The sequence below is a fragment of the Lasiosphaeria miniovina genome (genome assembly GCF_030549165.1).
Source record: "Lasiosphaeria miniovina strain SMH2392-1A chromosome Unknown B0T26scaffold_9, whole genome shotgun sequence".
NCBI classification, from domain to species: Eukaryota; Fungi; Ascomycota; class Sordariomycetes; order Sordariales; family Lasiosphaeriaceae; genus Lasiosphaeria; species Lasiosphaeria miniovina.
The window spans coordinates 1,095,191-1,111,969 of record NW_026848228.1 but is presented as its reverse complement, the minus strand read 5'-3'; the positions used below and the strand labels follow the sequence as shown (position 1 = coordinate 1,111,969).

The window sequence follows — 16,779 nt, the reverse complement described above, 5'->3', positions numbered from 1 at the left end:
ATGATAGCACGGTGATTGTCACAGCTTCTTCCCCCTGCTTGTGCTAAGTCTAGTTGAGAATACTCAAGGCGTTGACATTAATAAAATTTTGAGAGCTATTTAGTTCATTCATCATACAAAGCAAAGCCATACAAAGCAAAGCCCGTCCATGATTATTTAGATGAAAGCAATGCAGCTGGCAACAGCCACCTTTAGATATTCCGACCAAAGATTCCCACTCAATGAGAACCAAACCCCCAAAAGAGATTATCCCGTTATCCGGTTTCGTTTGCATCGCGTTACAAGACATAACATCATTTATCAAGGTACCTACTCACACATATCAGTCCAGCTCGCCCGTGATGTAGCCAATCTGTCTCCGCTGGTCAACGCCTCCGCTGGCGAGCTTGGCCGCGAGGCTGCTCTGGCTGTCAACGAGCTTCTTGTGCTCCGTAATGCGCTTGACGGTGCGGGCGTCGCTGGCCGAGTCGAAGCGCTCAATGGCCTCGCGCTCCTTGATCCGGAGGGCGCTGAGCTGCTTGGCGTTGGCGACCTGCTGGGTCGCGAGCGACTGCTCCCACTCGATCATATTGTGCTGCCGGTTCGACTCGAGCTGCAGCTCCGAGTCCGCCACGAGACGCGCGCGTGTCAGTCCGGCCTGCGTCAGCTGCTGCTCGTGCGCGATGGCCGCCTCACGCTCAGCGTTGCGTCGCCGCAGCTCCGCCGCGAAGCCCTCGTCCTCAATCATCTGCCGCGCTTTGATCCCCCCAATCATTTCTTCGTGCTGCCGTCGCGCCCGTGCATCCTCCATTTCTGCCCGGGTCAGGTAAATCTGGTTCTGGATTTGCGCGATTTCCTTTGTACGGGCAAGCGCAACTTCGTGCGCCCGCCGCTCGCGCTCTGCCCTCAGGAGCTCTTCAGGGAGGTTCACGGATCCTGCAGGCTGCGCGCCCTCGTTCGCGTAGAACACATCGAGGGCGCGGTTGGCGTGGAGCAAGCTGAGGAGCTCCGAGGTCATGTCGGACTGCTTCATTACCCGTGCAACATACTGCGAGGGCGAGTACGTATATGTACCGTCGTCAAAGTGGTTGTACGACTCGTTGATGTGCTTCCACATGCCGACTTTAAGAAGCGCCCGGGTTGTTGGGATGGGGTCCTCAGACTCCAATGCGAGATGTAGCACAGTTTTGCCCTTCAGCTTTATCTTGAGATCGCTGCCATGCTGAATTAGGAGACTCATCGCCTTGACCATCACTTTCTCTTGCGCGGGCGGAATCGGCCCAGCATGGGCTGCCTTTAAGCAAATCTCGCCGAGGGCACTACGGCCGTCGTGAAGGTGGCTTGGGAAGTCAACCTCGTGCCCATGGTCAATGAGCAGGCTCATAGTCTTCACGTTCAGCTCCCTGGCTGCGTTGTGCAGTGAGCCGTCATTGACTGATGGTTCGGCCGTTAGGATCATCGATATTATAGAATAGCCCAGGTCGCCGCCAATCTTGGTCGCCATGGTCATCGGCGTATTCTCCGTGATATCCGCGACATCGACCTCAGCACCCTCAAGAAGGAGCAACTTCACGAGATCGAGACGATTTGCCTTGATAGCCAGCATGAGTGGTGTCATCTTGGACAAGGCCGTCACGAAGTTGACTTTCGCGCGACGTTTGATCAGGAGCTCAATGACGGAACTGCTGACCCTCTTCTGGGGTTGGAAGAGTGCCCAAAACAACAGAGTAACTTGCTCATCTTCGTCAATCTCGTCGACCACTCGCATGTTCGTGACCTGGTCATGATAAAACCCGGCATATAGTAGCGTTTGCAGCATTTTTGCCGAGCGAGGAAATTTGGCCAATGCGCGGAAAATGACTGGGACAGACCCAGGGGGCGTGTACAACGGGTCGAGCCGCTCTTCTCCGTCGTGATACTCAGCAAACAAGGTCACCAATAGAAGGGTATCTTCTTCCGATAGGTCCGCGTCGAAGATGTAAGGGAATGCCATAGAGATGGCACGAGAGTCTGGTTTCCGCTCGAGAACTTGCTGGATGAGTTCGGAGTCGGCAATCTTCGCCGCTTTCTGGACCACCAAGCCATCTTGGTAGCTGACGTCGGCTTTGCTGTGCAAGAGAAGACTGCCAAACCGGCGAGCTATCTCGTCGTTGTGCGACCCATAAGAGTCGATGGCGGTGCTAAGAGCCAGCGAGAGACTCTCTCCTTCGGCGCCCTTTTCGAGTAGCATCTTGGCAACCTGGAAGCCCTGCTCGGTGAGCCATGTCGACGAAGTCTCAGGAATAAAAGCCTGTTGGAATGCCCACGAAACATCCTTGGCCGGGATGTCGAACTCCAAGAGGACCGCCAAGACATCGACCAAAAGTAGCTGGGCAGCATCGGTAAGCGTCTGGCAGCCGTTGGCTAGCGGCGAGGCGCCATTCTTTAGCATGAGCCGAATGAGACGAAGGTCTGGGTCGTCCTTCACAACCTTGTTTAAAGCGGTGTGAAGTATTTCGGTGACTGGCAGTCCAACCTGGAATAGCCACTCAACGACCTGATATCTCGGTTCCCGGCTCAGCTTGCGGCTGGCCTTCAGTGCCTTCAGCAGTGTATCGCTAGAGGGATTTTGTTGGCGGTCGCTGACTCGCTCCACGCCGAGCATCAGTTTCAGGCTGCCCATGAACGTGCTGCGCGTAGCATTCCAGATGGCATCCCCGGAATTGTAGTCGACGCTGGCCCCAAACTCGAGAAGCAGCCTCACCAATGCCTCGCCATCGTCGCCGAACTTTGCGGCCGAAACCAACTGTTCGTCGACCACTTCGCCGTTGACCCCCTTTTTGAGAAGGAGACGGAAAACGTCTCCACGCCTCTTCAAGTCGCCAATCTCGGTTGCCGCTTGGAAGCCTCTTTCGAGCGTTTGCTTCTGCATCGCGACTTTGCTGCCAAGCAACATTTTGAGGACAGCCGGCGCGCCTGATCTGCAGGCTTCGACAACGGCTTGGCCGTCCTTATGCTCGGGACGAGCTCCATGCTCTATCAAAAATGCTCCGAGAGCTACGTCTCCGTCCGAAGCAGCCGTTTGTAGCGCGTCGGAAAGTGTGCTTGTTGCGTCCGAGACCCCCCTTTTGACAAGTGCTGTACAGATTGCTATTCGCGTTTCCCGGTTTTGTAGTTTTATGGCATCGAGAAACACCTTGCCAAGGACGGTGATATCGTACTTCTTGGGCGTTCTATCGAGCACGAGACTGACTAGGTCCACTCTTTCCTTCTTCAACGCCCGGGTAACGGCCTCCCCGTCCGTAGAGTCAGCATGCCCTGCGAGTAGGTTAATTAGTGAAATGTCGCAGGGCTGTTTGTCGTCGCCAGCGTATGTGTCTATGGCATATGCTAGGGCACGGTTGGTCTCGAATGCCGGAGCACCGGCCTCTATGAGCGTCCGCGTAAAAACAAGACGGTCCCCGGGGTTCTGGATATTGAGCGAGTGACGAAGAGCCAACGCTACTGATTCAGTGGTTATTGTAGTCTTGAAGAGAAGATCTGACAAGGGCGTGTCGGCAGCTCTCACGACTAAACAGAGCACTGCCGCTTGGTTGGTGTTTGGGTTGGCCCCGGCTGAAATGAGAGACTGAAAGACGGCAAGAATACGCTGGTCATGAGGCATCTTCGATAGCATTTCTGCTTCTTTGTGCAACGCGGCGTCGAGCGACTCCTGGTGTCTTGAACGTTGGAGGATTGACTTAACCTTAGCAACTTTATTAGTATCTGTGTGCATGTCACAGAGAGCCATCAAGCCGAGGTTCAGAGCCGCAAGAGTAGGTTTTCCGTGTTTCAAGACCAGTTCAAGTACGGCTGGGTTGGGATTATTGACAGCTGTGACAGGTTAGATATGGCTCGCGTGCAGTTGGATCAGGGGAACATACCGAGATTGACGGGTTTTCCTTTGTCAAAGTTGGCGTCAACTCGCCCATGCTCAAGAAGCACCTTCACTGGAGGCATGTCGATTTCCTTCTCAGCCAGAAGATGTATCAGAGCTTCTGAACCTTCTGTACCCTCCAAGCCGGCACCTGCTCCAACCAACAACCTCAGCATCTGATATCGGGTTCTCCTGTCATCCACAAGAACAGCCCTGGCCAAAGCGGCAGCTGTTGTTTGAGGTGATGGTCTGTTTTTGAGCAGGGTCTCCAGAAGGGTGATGTCCTTAATGGCAATCGCAGACAAGATGCCGGCACCGTCATTGAAATTCACGTCGGCGTTATGACGTAGCAAAAGACTTATTAAATGCTCGTCTCGTCGCGATGACTGGTCTGCGATGGCCTGATCCAAGGCAATCGAGAGACAAGGACCGCTAACGCCGGCTGAAAGGAGACACTCGGTCATCAGATAGCGATCGTTGGCCACGAGGTAACGAGTTTCGGGGAACACCAGACTGAGTGTGTCCGTAGACGGCTTTCCGACCAGGAGCTTCTTCACCATCGGCAGGCTGCCCATTCTTATCGCATTCACCAACGCCAACCCGTTCTTGTGGTCCACCGAAGCCATCTCATGCCGACTGTAGACCATCCCGCGGTTGCCATTTCGAGTGTCGGGGTTAGAGGGATGCCTCGATCCTGGGAAAAATGGCGTGACCAAAAGCTCGACTGACTGAATATCGCCGGCCTGCACGGCGTCAATCAAGGCATCGTGAAGAGCTGTCCCCGCTGCGCCCTTGCGTAACAACATGCTCAGAAGGGCGTGGCGCTCTTCCGGGGCTATCGCTTTCGGTATGACTCGGACGCATTCAGATGCCGACGTCGCGCTCAGCGTTGAGTTCTCGGTCAATAACAGGTTCATCAGACCTGTCTGTCCTCTCGAGATGGCATGCCGGAGAATGCTGGCGTCTTGGTACTCCAGTGACGCTCCGTAGGCGACGAGCAAGTTGATCATGTCATAAAACTCCGTCTTGCAAGCCTGGGACAGCGCTTCCGAGACGGGATCACCAAAGGCCCCTGCACAGAGGAAGGCCTCGGCCAAGATTAACTTCTCCTTGGGTCCCACATTAGAGCGCTCAAACAGGTCGGTGAAGCTCTGCATGAGGCTAGGGCTTCCTGCGATGGGCGGGTTGTCACCAGTGAGGATGGCAAGCGCGATATCTAGCCTGCTCTGTGCGATAGCTGTCCTCAGAGCCTCGGCGGTGTTGTGGTTGCCGTTGGCGGATGCCCTGCTCAGCCTCAGGACGGTCTCGAAGCAGCCCTTCCGTGCCGCATCAACCATACACATGCTTAGCCATTCCAACGAAGGCTTCCCTGGGGACTGCAGGATGAGGCCGATCAGGTCCGCGTAGCCCCCCAAGATACACAGTTGTCGGAAAGAGTCCAGGCCATCCTGTGTATTGGCGGCGTTGGCGCCCCGGTACAGCAGCATCTGAACAATTGCCACATCACCGGATTGTATCGCGGCCTGGAACGCGACGTCGAGAGTCTGGGAGTCTGCATACCGAGCCAACACGGCCACCATGTCGTGCTGGCGGTTCTCAATAGCCTTTCGCAAGGTGCGGCGGGGTTGCATCAACTCCATACTGCGTTTCCTTGGCAATAGACTTGATCTGTTCTTCACGTTTGACTGGTTGTTAATGTTCCCACCGGCGGCAAGCAGCTTGGCAATGATAGCCTCAGCGATGCCGGGTGACCCGCGGTTGCCGACATGAGCCTCGAGGGCCTCGAGGAGCTCCTGCGGCTCCCATGTCTTCTTGCTAGGATTTGTGCTGAAAACTCGCTTGAGGCCGTTCTGGGATTTGTCTGCGCTGGCGTTCAAGCGCTGGCGTTTCAGCAGCTCCTCGGCGTTGAAGTCGTCGTCGGGCCTCCGAACGGTCGGCGGTGGCGAGGCGGGAGAAATGGGCGCCGTCACGGGGTGGACACCACAATCACTGGCGAGCTCCTGGAGCCGTGCCCGGACATCGTGGCCCGTGTGCGACGCCATTGGCAATTCGGTCGAAAGCGATGAATTTCGTCGAAGCTCGAGATGGCGCAAAACCACGGATCGACGAGTCCAGCCGAACTCTCATCCCACCACCAAACTAGAAGGATAAAATAAAAAAAAATACAGTGAGATGGGAAACGGGAGGCGCAGGGAATAAAGCACGTTTAAAGGTGCCCAGCTTTCAACCTTAGATTGCCGAGGTAGGAGACGAGCCTAGTTTTGGTTCCAACCCGCGTCGAACAGGGAGCGCTCGCCTCGGGGGTTTCGTCCGAAGCCTACAGGGCTGTTCTCATGGCCGCTCGCAGTGTTTCGGTGGTAGGCAAACTGGCCGGCGGCCGACTGTGCCCTGGACGGCTCGCCGTTGGTCAGCTCAGCGAGCAGAAGCAAGACAGCCCAACCCCGACCTCGAAGGTTTGCGCAGCCTCGCGAGTGCGCGGTTATGTGGGGTCGAGCTGTGGCAAAGCGTCGAGCGGAGCGGCAGCGTTTCAGTCTAGAGACGTCGATGGCGATCGCTGGGCAGTGTCTCGGTGGGGGGTGACAAACAGCAAATGAAACCGAATCCAATTGCGCGAGATAGTGCGGGTAATAACTTCGAGGGAAAACAGAATTGCGATCGGGGAAGAGAGGAATACTGTTCATCGGCTGGAAGGGGAACTGGCTTGGTAATGTCCAAGCTGGACGAGGCTCTGGGGCTGGACTCCTGTCGCCTGGGGAGCACCACCCGCCGCCTGTGAGGTTCTGCACGCCCAGAACAGGGGCTTAAGCCACCGCACACGGGATGCAGGCGACAGCTGGAAGCGACGGCCCAAGCTCTGCCGGGGACCGAAGCACTGCCTCCACAATGTTATTTCACGGTTTTGAAATAGAACCTGTTGGTTCTAAGTACATGACTTCCTTGAACTTTTGTACTTTGTGAAGAAACGAATCCTCGACGGGAGTTACCGATTACTTCCATACAGAGTATCCATACGACGGTAATTGTGGTACACACGGTACACACATGCATGCGACGGCCGTGGCGAAAACGGCCTAGGACGGCAGGAGCGCCTGCACCAAAGTTTGAGCTTAGCGCGCTCTCGTCAAATGGAACGGATGCACTGCGCTGCAGCTAGATGCGCCTCTCGCCGCGTCCAGGCGAACGTGGCAGTCATATATTTGCGTGACAGCCGTGGCGGGTGCCCAGGGCGGAAGCAGGGAAGCCATGCACCTTCCTTCAGCTGGCCAAGCCATTGGAAATGCCAAGCGGGGTCGATAGGCAGATATGACGGCCCAGGGCAGATTTGAAGGACTGTCCCGGCGCGCCTAGAATGAGGCTCACTCAGCGGGCCTGCAGTACTCTATCATTCGAGCTCTTGTTGGGTTCCAGTCCCGGGCCTGGTTGCTATTCGCCGAGAGCCAAGGAAGGTGCATTTTCGTCCCCATTGAAGCGGTTCTAGAATCTAGAATCGTGCCTAAATCCCGCCAACATGCCTACCAGGGGGCAGACTTGTCTGTCTGATCATGAACAGGTCATTAGCGGATGCAGTAAGACACTAACGGCTGGAATCCCAGAACCTTGCGCACCTGTCCTCCGCATTTTTGGCCTCGCAATTCTATCCCAACGTCCATATTCTAGACATTTATGATCCTATCCCTACTCCCCCTTCTTGACGAGCGGCTAGGCTGTAGCGGGTCGAACACCTTGCACCCTCAATGACATCATTTACAAGACCATCCTGGTCATCACGTACGGGACCTTACAAAATTGCAACCCCGCGCTCCGGAGACGGGGAGTCGAGTTGCGGTAAAATGGTTTACCCTACGGACAAGGTCGTGAATTAGTAATGCCGGACCGCGACGGATGGCGAGCTCTCTCCACCAGAAGCTGCTTCCCTGATAAAGAGGGGGAGGGGGGACTATATTGCGGCAGCTATAACTAAGACAGCCGAGAATCGACCTGTCTTGTTGACCATTGCACATTTCCATCCGTGTTTGCTTGCTTGTCCTGCTTCAAAAAAACATTACACAGAAACAAGAAACAACTAGCAAGAGACAAACAAGCATCCTCCCACCCGAGACCATAATAATAACATCACTGTATGTTCTATCGCATTCTTCACGCACCGCGCGTAATCCCCAGACCACTCTCTGGCTTAGCAGCACCGTCGCACAGCCCCGCCATCGATCCCTCCACAGCACAGCAACCACAGCAGCAGCATCACAGCTCCACAGAAAAACAGACGAGTTCAAGAGAGTAGGCGCAGCAGCTACCATCAACATGGCGCCCATCCCAACCACCATGTCGGGGGTTCTCATCGAGAAGAACGGCGGCCCAGAGGTGCTGCAGTGGAGGACGGACCTGCCCGTCCCCAAGCTGCAGGACGGCGAGATCCTGATCAGGAACGAGTTTGTGGGCGTCAATTACATCGACACGTAAGCCTGCCTTTGTGGACTTCTGTTCCTCTCCAATTACAAATCACAAACACATGCTTCTGGGGTAATACCGAGAGCTATACGCGTCTCTTCTCTGTCCTGCTCAGTTTCGTTCTCCTCGGTCCGATACAATCCACCAACAAGCTTTCCACCCCCCCTACACTCTACCAAGCTACCCCTCCCCTAGCACCATACCCCTAACCCCTGGCGCAACGTCACCCCATGCATAAACACGAGGAAGAGCCCAGTACCGTACAGTGAGTGGTAGCAGGATCACAACAAAGGCAAGCTTACACAGTGTGCCCATCAGCTACTTCCGCACGGGGCTGTACAAAGCAGCGCTGCCGCTGGTGCTAGGGCGGGAGGGAGCGGGGACGGTAGTGGCATCTGCGACGGACGAATTCAAGCCCGGGGACCGGGTAGCTTACACGGGAGAGCGCGCGTACGCGGAGCTGACGTCACTGGCGGCGGACAAGGCGGCAGCCATCCCAGCGGGGATCACGACGGAGACGGCGGCCGCGTCAATGCTGCAGGGGCTGACGGCGTTGACGTTCGTCCGCGAGGCCGCCGGCATCAAGCGCGGGGACGAGGACAAGGGCCCGGGCTCCGGGCCATGGGTGCTGGTGCACGCGGCCGCCGGCGGCACGGGCGGGCTGCTGGTCCAGCTGCTGACGGTCCTGGGCGCCAAGGTCATCGGCACCGCGGGCGGGCCCGAAAAGTGCGAGACGGCCGCCAAGAACGGCGCGCAGTATGTCATTGACAGCCGCAACGAGGACGCCGTGGCGCGTGTCGCCGAGATTACTTCCGGCAAGGGCGTTGACGTCATCTTTGACGGCGTGGGCAAGGCCACCATCGACAGCGACTTTGACATGATTGCCCGGAAGGGAACGCTGGTGATTTTTGGAAACGCGGTGCGTCGTGTCTTACCACTTCCACTGCCATACACTTTGATCGTACTAACAAGGCTGACCGAATTGCAGTCTGGCTCTCCGCCTCCTATCGAGCTCGCGAGGCTTTCCGCCAAAAACATCAAGCTCATGCGCCCTGTGCTGTTCTCCTACCTAGCGACCAAGGAGGAACGGCAAGAGTACACCAAGGAGCTTTTTGAACTCATTCTCGCGGGCAAGGTAGATATCAAGGTTCACGACGTCTACCCACTAAAGGAGATAGCCCGCGCGCACTCAGACCTAGAGGGGAGAAAGACCACAGGAAAGGTTTTGCTTAGGGTCTAATAACGGGAGCCCGTGTCTCCATTACGTCTATAAACATGAATCAAAAAAGTCTGTAGAAAGAGGCAGCTGTAATACACCCAAGAAGGGAACTTATTACTCCAACGCAACCAACCGCGGAAAGCAAATGCCGATGGCCGCTGACGTCGCCGAGGTGGTTTATGTCTTCTTGGCCTTGAGGGCCTCGACAAACTCGGCCGGCGGATCTTGCCGGTAACCCTGGGGGTTGTTCTCTACCCAGCGCCAGAGATCGGCGCAGGCATTCTCCAGGGTGAGCTTGGTGCGCCACTTGAGCTCCTCGTTGGCACGCGCCGGGCGGGCCGTGAGGTCCAGCACATCGCCCTGTCTCCGCTCAACCACCGTATACGGCAGGTCGTGGCCCACGACCTTGCTGAATGCCTTGATCATCTCGAACACGGTGCTCCCGCGGCCAGACCCCAGGTTCCACGCCCGAACGCCGGGTTTGTGTTCTTGCAGGTAGTCGAGGGCGGCTAAGTGGCCGTTGGCAAGGTCTAGCACGTGGATGTAGTCGCGGATCGCCGTGCCGTCTTTGGACGCGTAGTCTGTTCCCGGGGCGCATTAGCAATCTTCTTACCGTTTCTGTTTGGACCGGCCCGCTTTCCTCGGGGTCTACTAACCATCGCCAAACACCAACAGGTTCTTCCGGTCGCCAGTCGCTACCTTGCCGAGCAGGGGGAGGAGGTTGTAGGGGACTCCCTGGGGATCCTCGCCCATGATGCCGCTGGGGTGCGCGCCGCAAGGGTTGAAGTAGCGCAGCAACGCGCCATTCCACCGCTCGTATGGCTGGCCGGCCTTCTTGCACCTGTTCCGCTCCGCCTCGACGTGGTCCGTAATTACCGTCTCGATCATGACCTTTGTGCGGCCGTATGTGTTGGTGGGGCCAATGGGGCACTCTTCGGGGATCGGGATCATGTTGGGCACGCGCGTCGCATCGCCGTAGACGGTGGCCGAAGACGAGAAGACGATGTTGGGCACATTGGCCCTCTTCATGGACCGCAGCAGCGCGATGCCACCGCCCACGTTGACATTGTAGTACTCGAGCGGGATCTCGCCCGACTCGCCGACTGCCTGTAATTTGCACCAATTGAGTTCCCACAGTTAGCAGGGCTCATGGATTACGCAATTGTCAGGGTGTGCGCCCCGGGCAGAGGATAGCAACTTGCCTTGAGCGCTGCGAAGTGGATGACGCTGTCGATTTCGGGGTGCTTAGCGAAGACCTCGTCGAGGCCTGCTTCGTCTGTCACGTCGACCTCGTAAAAGGCGGGGCGCTTCCCGCAGATGAGCTCAATGCGGTCAAGGACTACCTTTGACGAGTTGTAGAGGTTGTCGACAATCACAACTTCGTAGCCGTTCTCGAGCAGCGCGAGGGACGTGAAGGAGCCGATGTAGCCGGTGCCACTGCAAGCCACAGTCAATATATGACGCCGAGAACATTTTTTGGTCCTGCGCGCTCTCGCTGGGGGGTTCGGTTTTGTTGGCGGGGTCCATTTGCACTACAGCCTTCGCGGCTGCAGCGACTTCGGATGCGCTCGCTTGCGCCGCCGCTCTGACAAGTAAAAAGCAGACCTACCCGGTGACGAGAACTGTTCCCACAGCCATTGTAATGTTGCGCGCGTTCGTGTGCGTCTTGGAAGATTACGTGCAGGATCTGAAAAGCTTTCGAGGACTGGGGGAATAGGCGGCGGATAGGATCGAGGTTCAAAGAGCAGTCGCAAATATTAAAGGCTTGGAATCAAGCCTCAGTCCGAGTAATAATATGTACAACACGTGTGTCGCAAATCGAATCTCGCTAGACCGCAGTTTGCCGTGGGGCGGTCGGGAACAGGGGAGGGGATGCCACCTTTGCTCCCACCTTGTGGCCGGTGCAAGCTTGGTTCGAGCCCGGTTTGTGTCGTAATGACAAGTTGTACGGGTTTGGACTAAACGGAAACGCACTTGTAATTTGGCCGTCGTTCGGCGTCGGCAGTGTAGCGGAGGGACGCGGGAGTTGCTCGAGTTGCTCAAGTTTCTCAGCTCCAGGCGACCAGGGTTGATTTTACATTTAACTCGAAACCCGACTCCTCCGTAAGGTACCTGCCACTTACCTGCGTTCGGATTTACAACGGCCAATCTCTTGCGCAAAGAAAACGTGAACCAGGAGGCTACCGGCGCCTTGACGGGTCAGTACGGCACGGCGTCGGGAACATGTCAAGTCCATCAAGCGCAATATCCATGGATGGAGCAACACATTGTTGGGCCGCTGCTAGCCCGAAACAATTATATAAAGCGGCCTCGAGGCTCGGACCGAGGCGGCCCTTTCACAGGTATCATGCCGTAGTTGCAGTTGCACGGCTAGGCGACGGGTACCATCCGGCCACATGGATCGTGGCGAAACGGTCGGCCAAGGCGAAGGGGGAAGAGACCTGAAAATTTGAACCATATTGTTAGACAAGAGGGCAAACGAATCCTTTGCTTCAGACAGGGCAGCTGCGCCTGTTGCTGAGACCAAGCGGCCAGCGATGGAGCCGGATGTGCACTAGCCCTGTCTCTGCACTTCACTTGTCTCCTTCTGGAAACTCAAAACGGCCTTTTTTCCTGCGTCGTTCGGCAAGAGGTAACGTGTGAGCGGCCTCCCGGCAGTAGACTATCAGATCAGAGTTGAGAAAAAAACGACATGCACCCAATATAAATGGATGCTCCACGGATATTCCACGAATCCTCACGTTCCTGGTTCGAAATGGCGGGGCTCATTGGAGCGGCGAGATGCATATGCCGGATACAGCATTTTTCAGCATTTGCTGAGTCATCCGTCTTAAAGCACGTGCCACAGAAACACGACCCGCCACCTGCCTGGTCTTGGACAGGCCAGCTGGCTGCCCGGGGAAGTCGGTGGTTGGGCACTGGGCAGGGATCCAACAAGCTCTTGCAGACTCCACTCCGTGCACCAAAAGTTGAGCCTCGAAGGAGAAAAATGCGCCCAACCGCCAGCGCATTCCTGCTAATAGGGCCCCAGCGGACAAGTCGACGATACATCGAATGGACAATGAAATCGCAAAGAATGCGCTTTGCTGGACCTTTCAACCACGAAACACACCTCAACGTCCTCACAAAGGGTCGAGGCCGTTTTCATCCATCTGACAAACGCCTACTTTCCGCTTGCGAGCCGTTGGGCGCATTCCAGGCTTACCTTACGGAATACGTACTGGAGTGTTAAAAGTTACGCCGGCCCTGCTTGCGCGTGTCCCTCATTTTAGACGCTCGAGCTCCAACACCGCCCGCGCCCGCGACCGCGATTGCGACTGCGACTGGACCGCACCTGCAACCCCTCGCCGCGTGCGACAACCCCCAACGACCTGGAATCCCAATTCTCACGAGGAAGCAGGAGCAGGAGCAGTGCCTCGAGATGAAATAAACTCTGGCAGCTGCCAAACCCATTGCCAGTCTCGGGCCTGTGGTGCCCTGCTTGCTGGGACGTTTTGTTGGCTGGCTGTTTTGACGTGTCTTGACGCGATCTGGGGTTGGGCCTCTCAACACCAGGGGATTTGATCTGTTTTGCGACCTCGGCTGCGACTATATTTTGATCTCTGTTCACTTGTAGGTACACGTACTTTACCGTACATCGCATCTGCTCCTTGTCAATTTTCTGTTTCTCTCATTTCTCATCCCCCTCACCCATTTATGTTCCCCCTTCCCGTCTTTTTCACCTATCAATCTCCTTTCTGTCCCCTCTTGGCCGCCTTCGTTCCTCCTCTAAAAATGTCTGTCAAGCTGGAGCCTCGATCTCACCACCCGCTACATTTTGCTTCACCGACTCTGTCCTGACAATTTCAGTAGTTATTTTACCGTTTCACAGCCTTGCAACATTCACTTGAAAAGTCCCGAATTTGGGTGCGAGTGTTTTGTATCGTCTCAGCATGCCTCCAAAGCGTGCGGCCCGTCGAACGGCGAACACGCCTATCCCCGGAACGGGGCGGGCCCAGACGCCGTCCGTGACTGGTTCGATGCTTGGCACCGACCTCAATGCTTTTGCGCGCTCGCCAATGGTGGCCAAATACAGCACTTCCTATGGCTCTCCTATATCTCAGCTACCCGACCGGGCCGCGGTGAAAGGTGGCGGGAAACTCGCACAAGTCGCAGCAAATATCTTTGATGAAGTCCGGTCAGGGAACCGCGCAGCAAAGCAAAGTAGCCAGCGCCAATTGAAGACAGCAGAAAAGATCACCAAAGCCATTACGCGCTCGACGCCCGAGCCCGTTGCCAGCACAGCGGGGAGTAAAGGGGACAGCGAAGAGGAAGAAGATGAGGAGGAAGAGGACGATGAGGACCGAGCCGAGAATCGGAGAAGCCAAGAACCTGACCCCATGGACGAGAGCGAGGACGAGTTAACGGAGGAGGGAAGCTGGCGAGAGGGGCTGTCGAAGAAAGTGCAGCCTCAGTCTGTTTCTTCCCGACTACGGAACCGAGACACCCGAAAGAGGGCTCATGACGATGCCGAGGCCGAAGCCCAGGCGGAGCAAGAGCGCCTCGAGCGAGACACTCGTCGACGACGAGAAAATGAGGCTGAGTCACGACAACGTCTCTCACAGAAGCAGGCCGATGCTAGGAGGACCCAGAAAGTCACGCCTCTTGCCCCGCCACCCGCTCCATTTCCTCATAGCGGGAGAGGGACGTCTCCCGTCGCATCCACGCCGATCGCTACCACTGGGTCCACGAAGCTTGACCAGATACCGGACTCGGCTCGAAGCTTCATTGAAGAAGGCAACCTCTATCAGCACGCCGACATAGAAACCCCTGGGGCCCCTCCCCGGCCTCCCCACTTTGCAGTATCTCGCCCAGAAGACCACTCTTCACCACCTACGCAACATACGACGAGGCCGTTTAGTACTGTACAAGACTCAGCTGCACTTGACTTACCCCCCCAGACAGCCGCTCATGCGCCAATTGCGGTTGACGGCGGTCAAACGTTGTCGGTCGATGCTCCTATTCCACCCCGTTCTACAATCCCCCAGTTTCCACGCGTTCTTAGTAATGCCGGCCCCAGTTCGTCTCCGCCTCAAGCCGCGCCAGAGGGGACTTCGGCCCATCCCATCTCGTCTCTCTCTGGCTCGCGGTCACAGAGATCACCTACTCCAGGAACGACACGTCGCCGAGCAGTGGCCTTTCAACTATCCGAAGCTTTAGGGGCAGAGTCAACTTCAGTGGACAATGCCCAGCGGCAAGCTGCTCTCCGTAGGCTTCGTGGCGCCGACCCCAACGTGGATACCAACCCCAATGTCGATACCAATCCCAATCCCGCTAGAAACGTACATCAGGAACCTCACAAGCCCAAGAATCGACGAGCACGTTCGAGCGAGCCAACCCACATCCACGATGACGACGACGAGAACGGCGAGGCACTCTTGACCAGGTTCAGGAATGTCTTCCAGCCAGTGCCAATTCTCAAGTGGATGATTCCAGCCTTTCTGCTGCTAAGTGCAATGCGTTTTATGTTCATCCACGCCCGCCCCAACGTGTTTGAGCCGCCTGGGCTGAATCTCCGTTGGCACGGGTGGGGATTGCGCGGCATGGCGAGCAACGTCGGCCAGCTCTTTCCTGGGCCTCTGCTTCACTCCCCCGGAGTCTTGACGGAAAGTCAGTACGATGACCTCAAGGAGTTCATGCGGGATCGCGAAGGACCTCTTAAATCTGCGGTAGACAACCTCGAGTCCATCATCCCAAAGGTCGTTCACATGCACAAAAAAAACGGAAAGCTCGTAATCGGGGACGAGTTTTGGCACGCGCTGAGGGATCTGGTCCAAAAAGACGATTCCATTTTCACACTCGACAAAAAGGGCGACATCTCCGGCCGGCAGTGGAAATCCATCGAAGGCCGACTGAAGAGTTCTGGCCTTCTTTCGGGCTCTGGCTCGACCAAATTGTCACCCGAGGATATCGAAAAAATTGTGGAAAGACACCCGCCACAGTCTTGGGACAATTGGGTGAAGGCCAACAAGCACAAAGTAGCCGGCCTCCTAGACCAGAATTTGGAAGAGCGCCTAGAGAAAACCGAGAAGGCCATCTCCAAAATAGTTTCTACTAATGACATTAAGGATGTCGTGGTGACCAAGAAAGAGTTTCTCAAAGAGCTAGAAAAGAATATGGTCCAACACAAGAACGAGATCAATAGCCAGGTGGATGATCTCAGGTCGTCAATAAAGAATCTGGCCAGCGAGGCCCGCAAGTCTGCCTCTTCAGAGGGGCTCACAGAGGAAGAGCTCAAGCCCATCATCGAATCGGTCGTAAAAAAGGCGATTGGCAGTGCCCGGCTCAAGGCTGCTGCGCAAAGCAACATTGCCGATTTCGACGCTGAGCTGCAGCGCCGTGTAAACCATTTCAGCACAGGAAACGGCGCGATGATAGATCTGTCGCTGACATCCCCGACTTGGCAGCTACCCAGGCCCCTCATCCCCACTCGGAAGTGGTTCAGGGCGATGCGCGCGCAGCCGCAGTTCCAGCCCGAGAAGTTCGCAGCGCTAACGAGCTGGGAAGAGGCTGGGCAGTGTTGGTGCGCGGGCATCGTCGGCAAGAACAACACGCGCATCCCCGCCGACGTCGGCATCAAGCTCTCGCGCTACGTGATCCCGCAGAACATAGTCGTCGAGCACATCGACCCGGCGGCGACGGTCGACGCTGCCGCCACGCCCAGGGACATGGAGGTGTGGGCGCTGTTCGACGAGCACGCGCGCGCCGAGCGCCTCAAGGACTGGATGGCCGTCAATTTCCCCGCGCGCACGGCCGACCCGCTGTGCCGTTTAGGGTTCGTGCTCATCGCCACCTTCACCTACGACCACCATCCGGCCGACCGCGGCGTCCAGATCCACCGCCTCTCCCCGGAACTCGCCGCCATCAAGGCCGCCACCGACCACATGCTCGTCCGCGCCGTCACGAACTACGGCGCCGACCACACGTGCTTCTACCGCCTGCGCATGTACGGCGAGGAGCAGCCTGACCTGGACCAGGAGAAGAGGAGCAAGGAATGGTGATGGTTTTTTTTACTGCCGGGATGTAGGGGGAATCTATATCTATATACGCTTGCCTCGTGTTCTGTCTTTTTAGGGTTTTCTTGTTTCGAGGAATTGGAGGACACTATTTTTGTTGGGTTTTAGCATCGGCATTGGCGAGGGCGTTGGGCGTAGGTGTCTTGTTTCTAGCCTGTTGTTCTTCCCCTGTTTACAAAGGCGTA

General features: G+C 56.4%; 4 protein-coding genes across 4 annotated transcripts; 2 read left to right on the top strand and 2 right to left on the bottom strand.

Moving 5' to 3' along the window:
• Positions 1-322: 322 nt before the first annotated feature.
• B0T26DRAFT_757860 (uncharacterized protein) lies at positions 323-5,916 on the bottom strand (the record flags this gene model as incomplete). The annotated part of the gene is made up of 2 exons (XM_060446318.1): positions 323-3,831; positions 3,882-5,916. The coding sequence occupies 2 exons, from the start codon at positions 5,914-5,916 to the stop codon at positions 323-325; spliced, it is 5,544 nt and encodes a 1,847-aa protein (XP_060289550.1).
• A 2,257-nt stretch (positions 5,917-8,173) lies between these two features.
• Positions 8,174-9,560, top strand: B0T26DRAFT_744862 (uncharacterized protein; the record flags this gene model as incomplete). Its single annotated transcript, XM_060444464.1, has 3 exons — positions 8,174-8,328; positions 8,639-9,239; positions 9,309-9,560. 3 exons carry the CDS (start codon positions 8,174-8,176, stop codon positions 9,558-9,560), a joined length of 1,008 nt encoding a protein of 335 aa, XP_060289549.1.
• On the bottom strand, positions 9,556-11,177 carry B0T26DRAFT_795656 (uncharacterized protein; the record flags this gene model as incomplete). Its single annotated transcript, XM_060446910.1, has 4 exons — positions 9,556-10,120; positions 10,196-10,646; positions 10,742-10,976; positions 11,149-11,177. 4 exons carry the CDS (start codon positions 11,175-11,177, stop codon positions 9,717-9,719), a joined length of 1,119 nt encoding a protein of 372 aa, XP_060289548.1. The 3' UTR covers positions 9,556-9,716.
• A 3,750-nt stretch (positions 11,178-14,927) lies between these two features.
• Positions 14,928-16,579, top strand: B0T26DRAFT_744860 (uncharacterized protein; the record flags this gene model as incomplete). The annotated part of the gene is made up of 2 exons (XM_060444463.1): positions 14,928-14,950; positions 15,031-16,579. 2 exons carry the CDS (start codon positions 14,928-14,930, stop codon positions 16,577-16,579), a joined length of 1,572 nt encoding a protein of 523 aa, XP_060289547.1.
• Between the last annotated feature and the right edge of the window lie 200 nt (positions 16,580-16,779).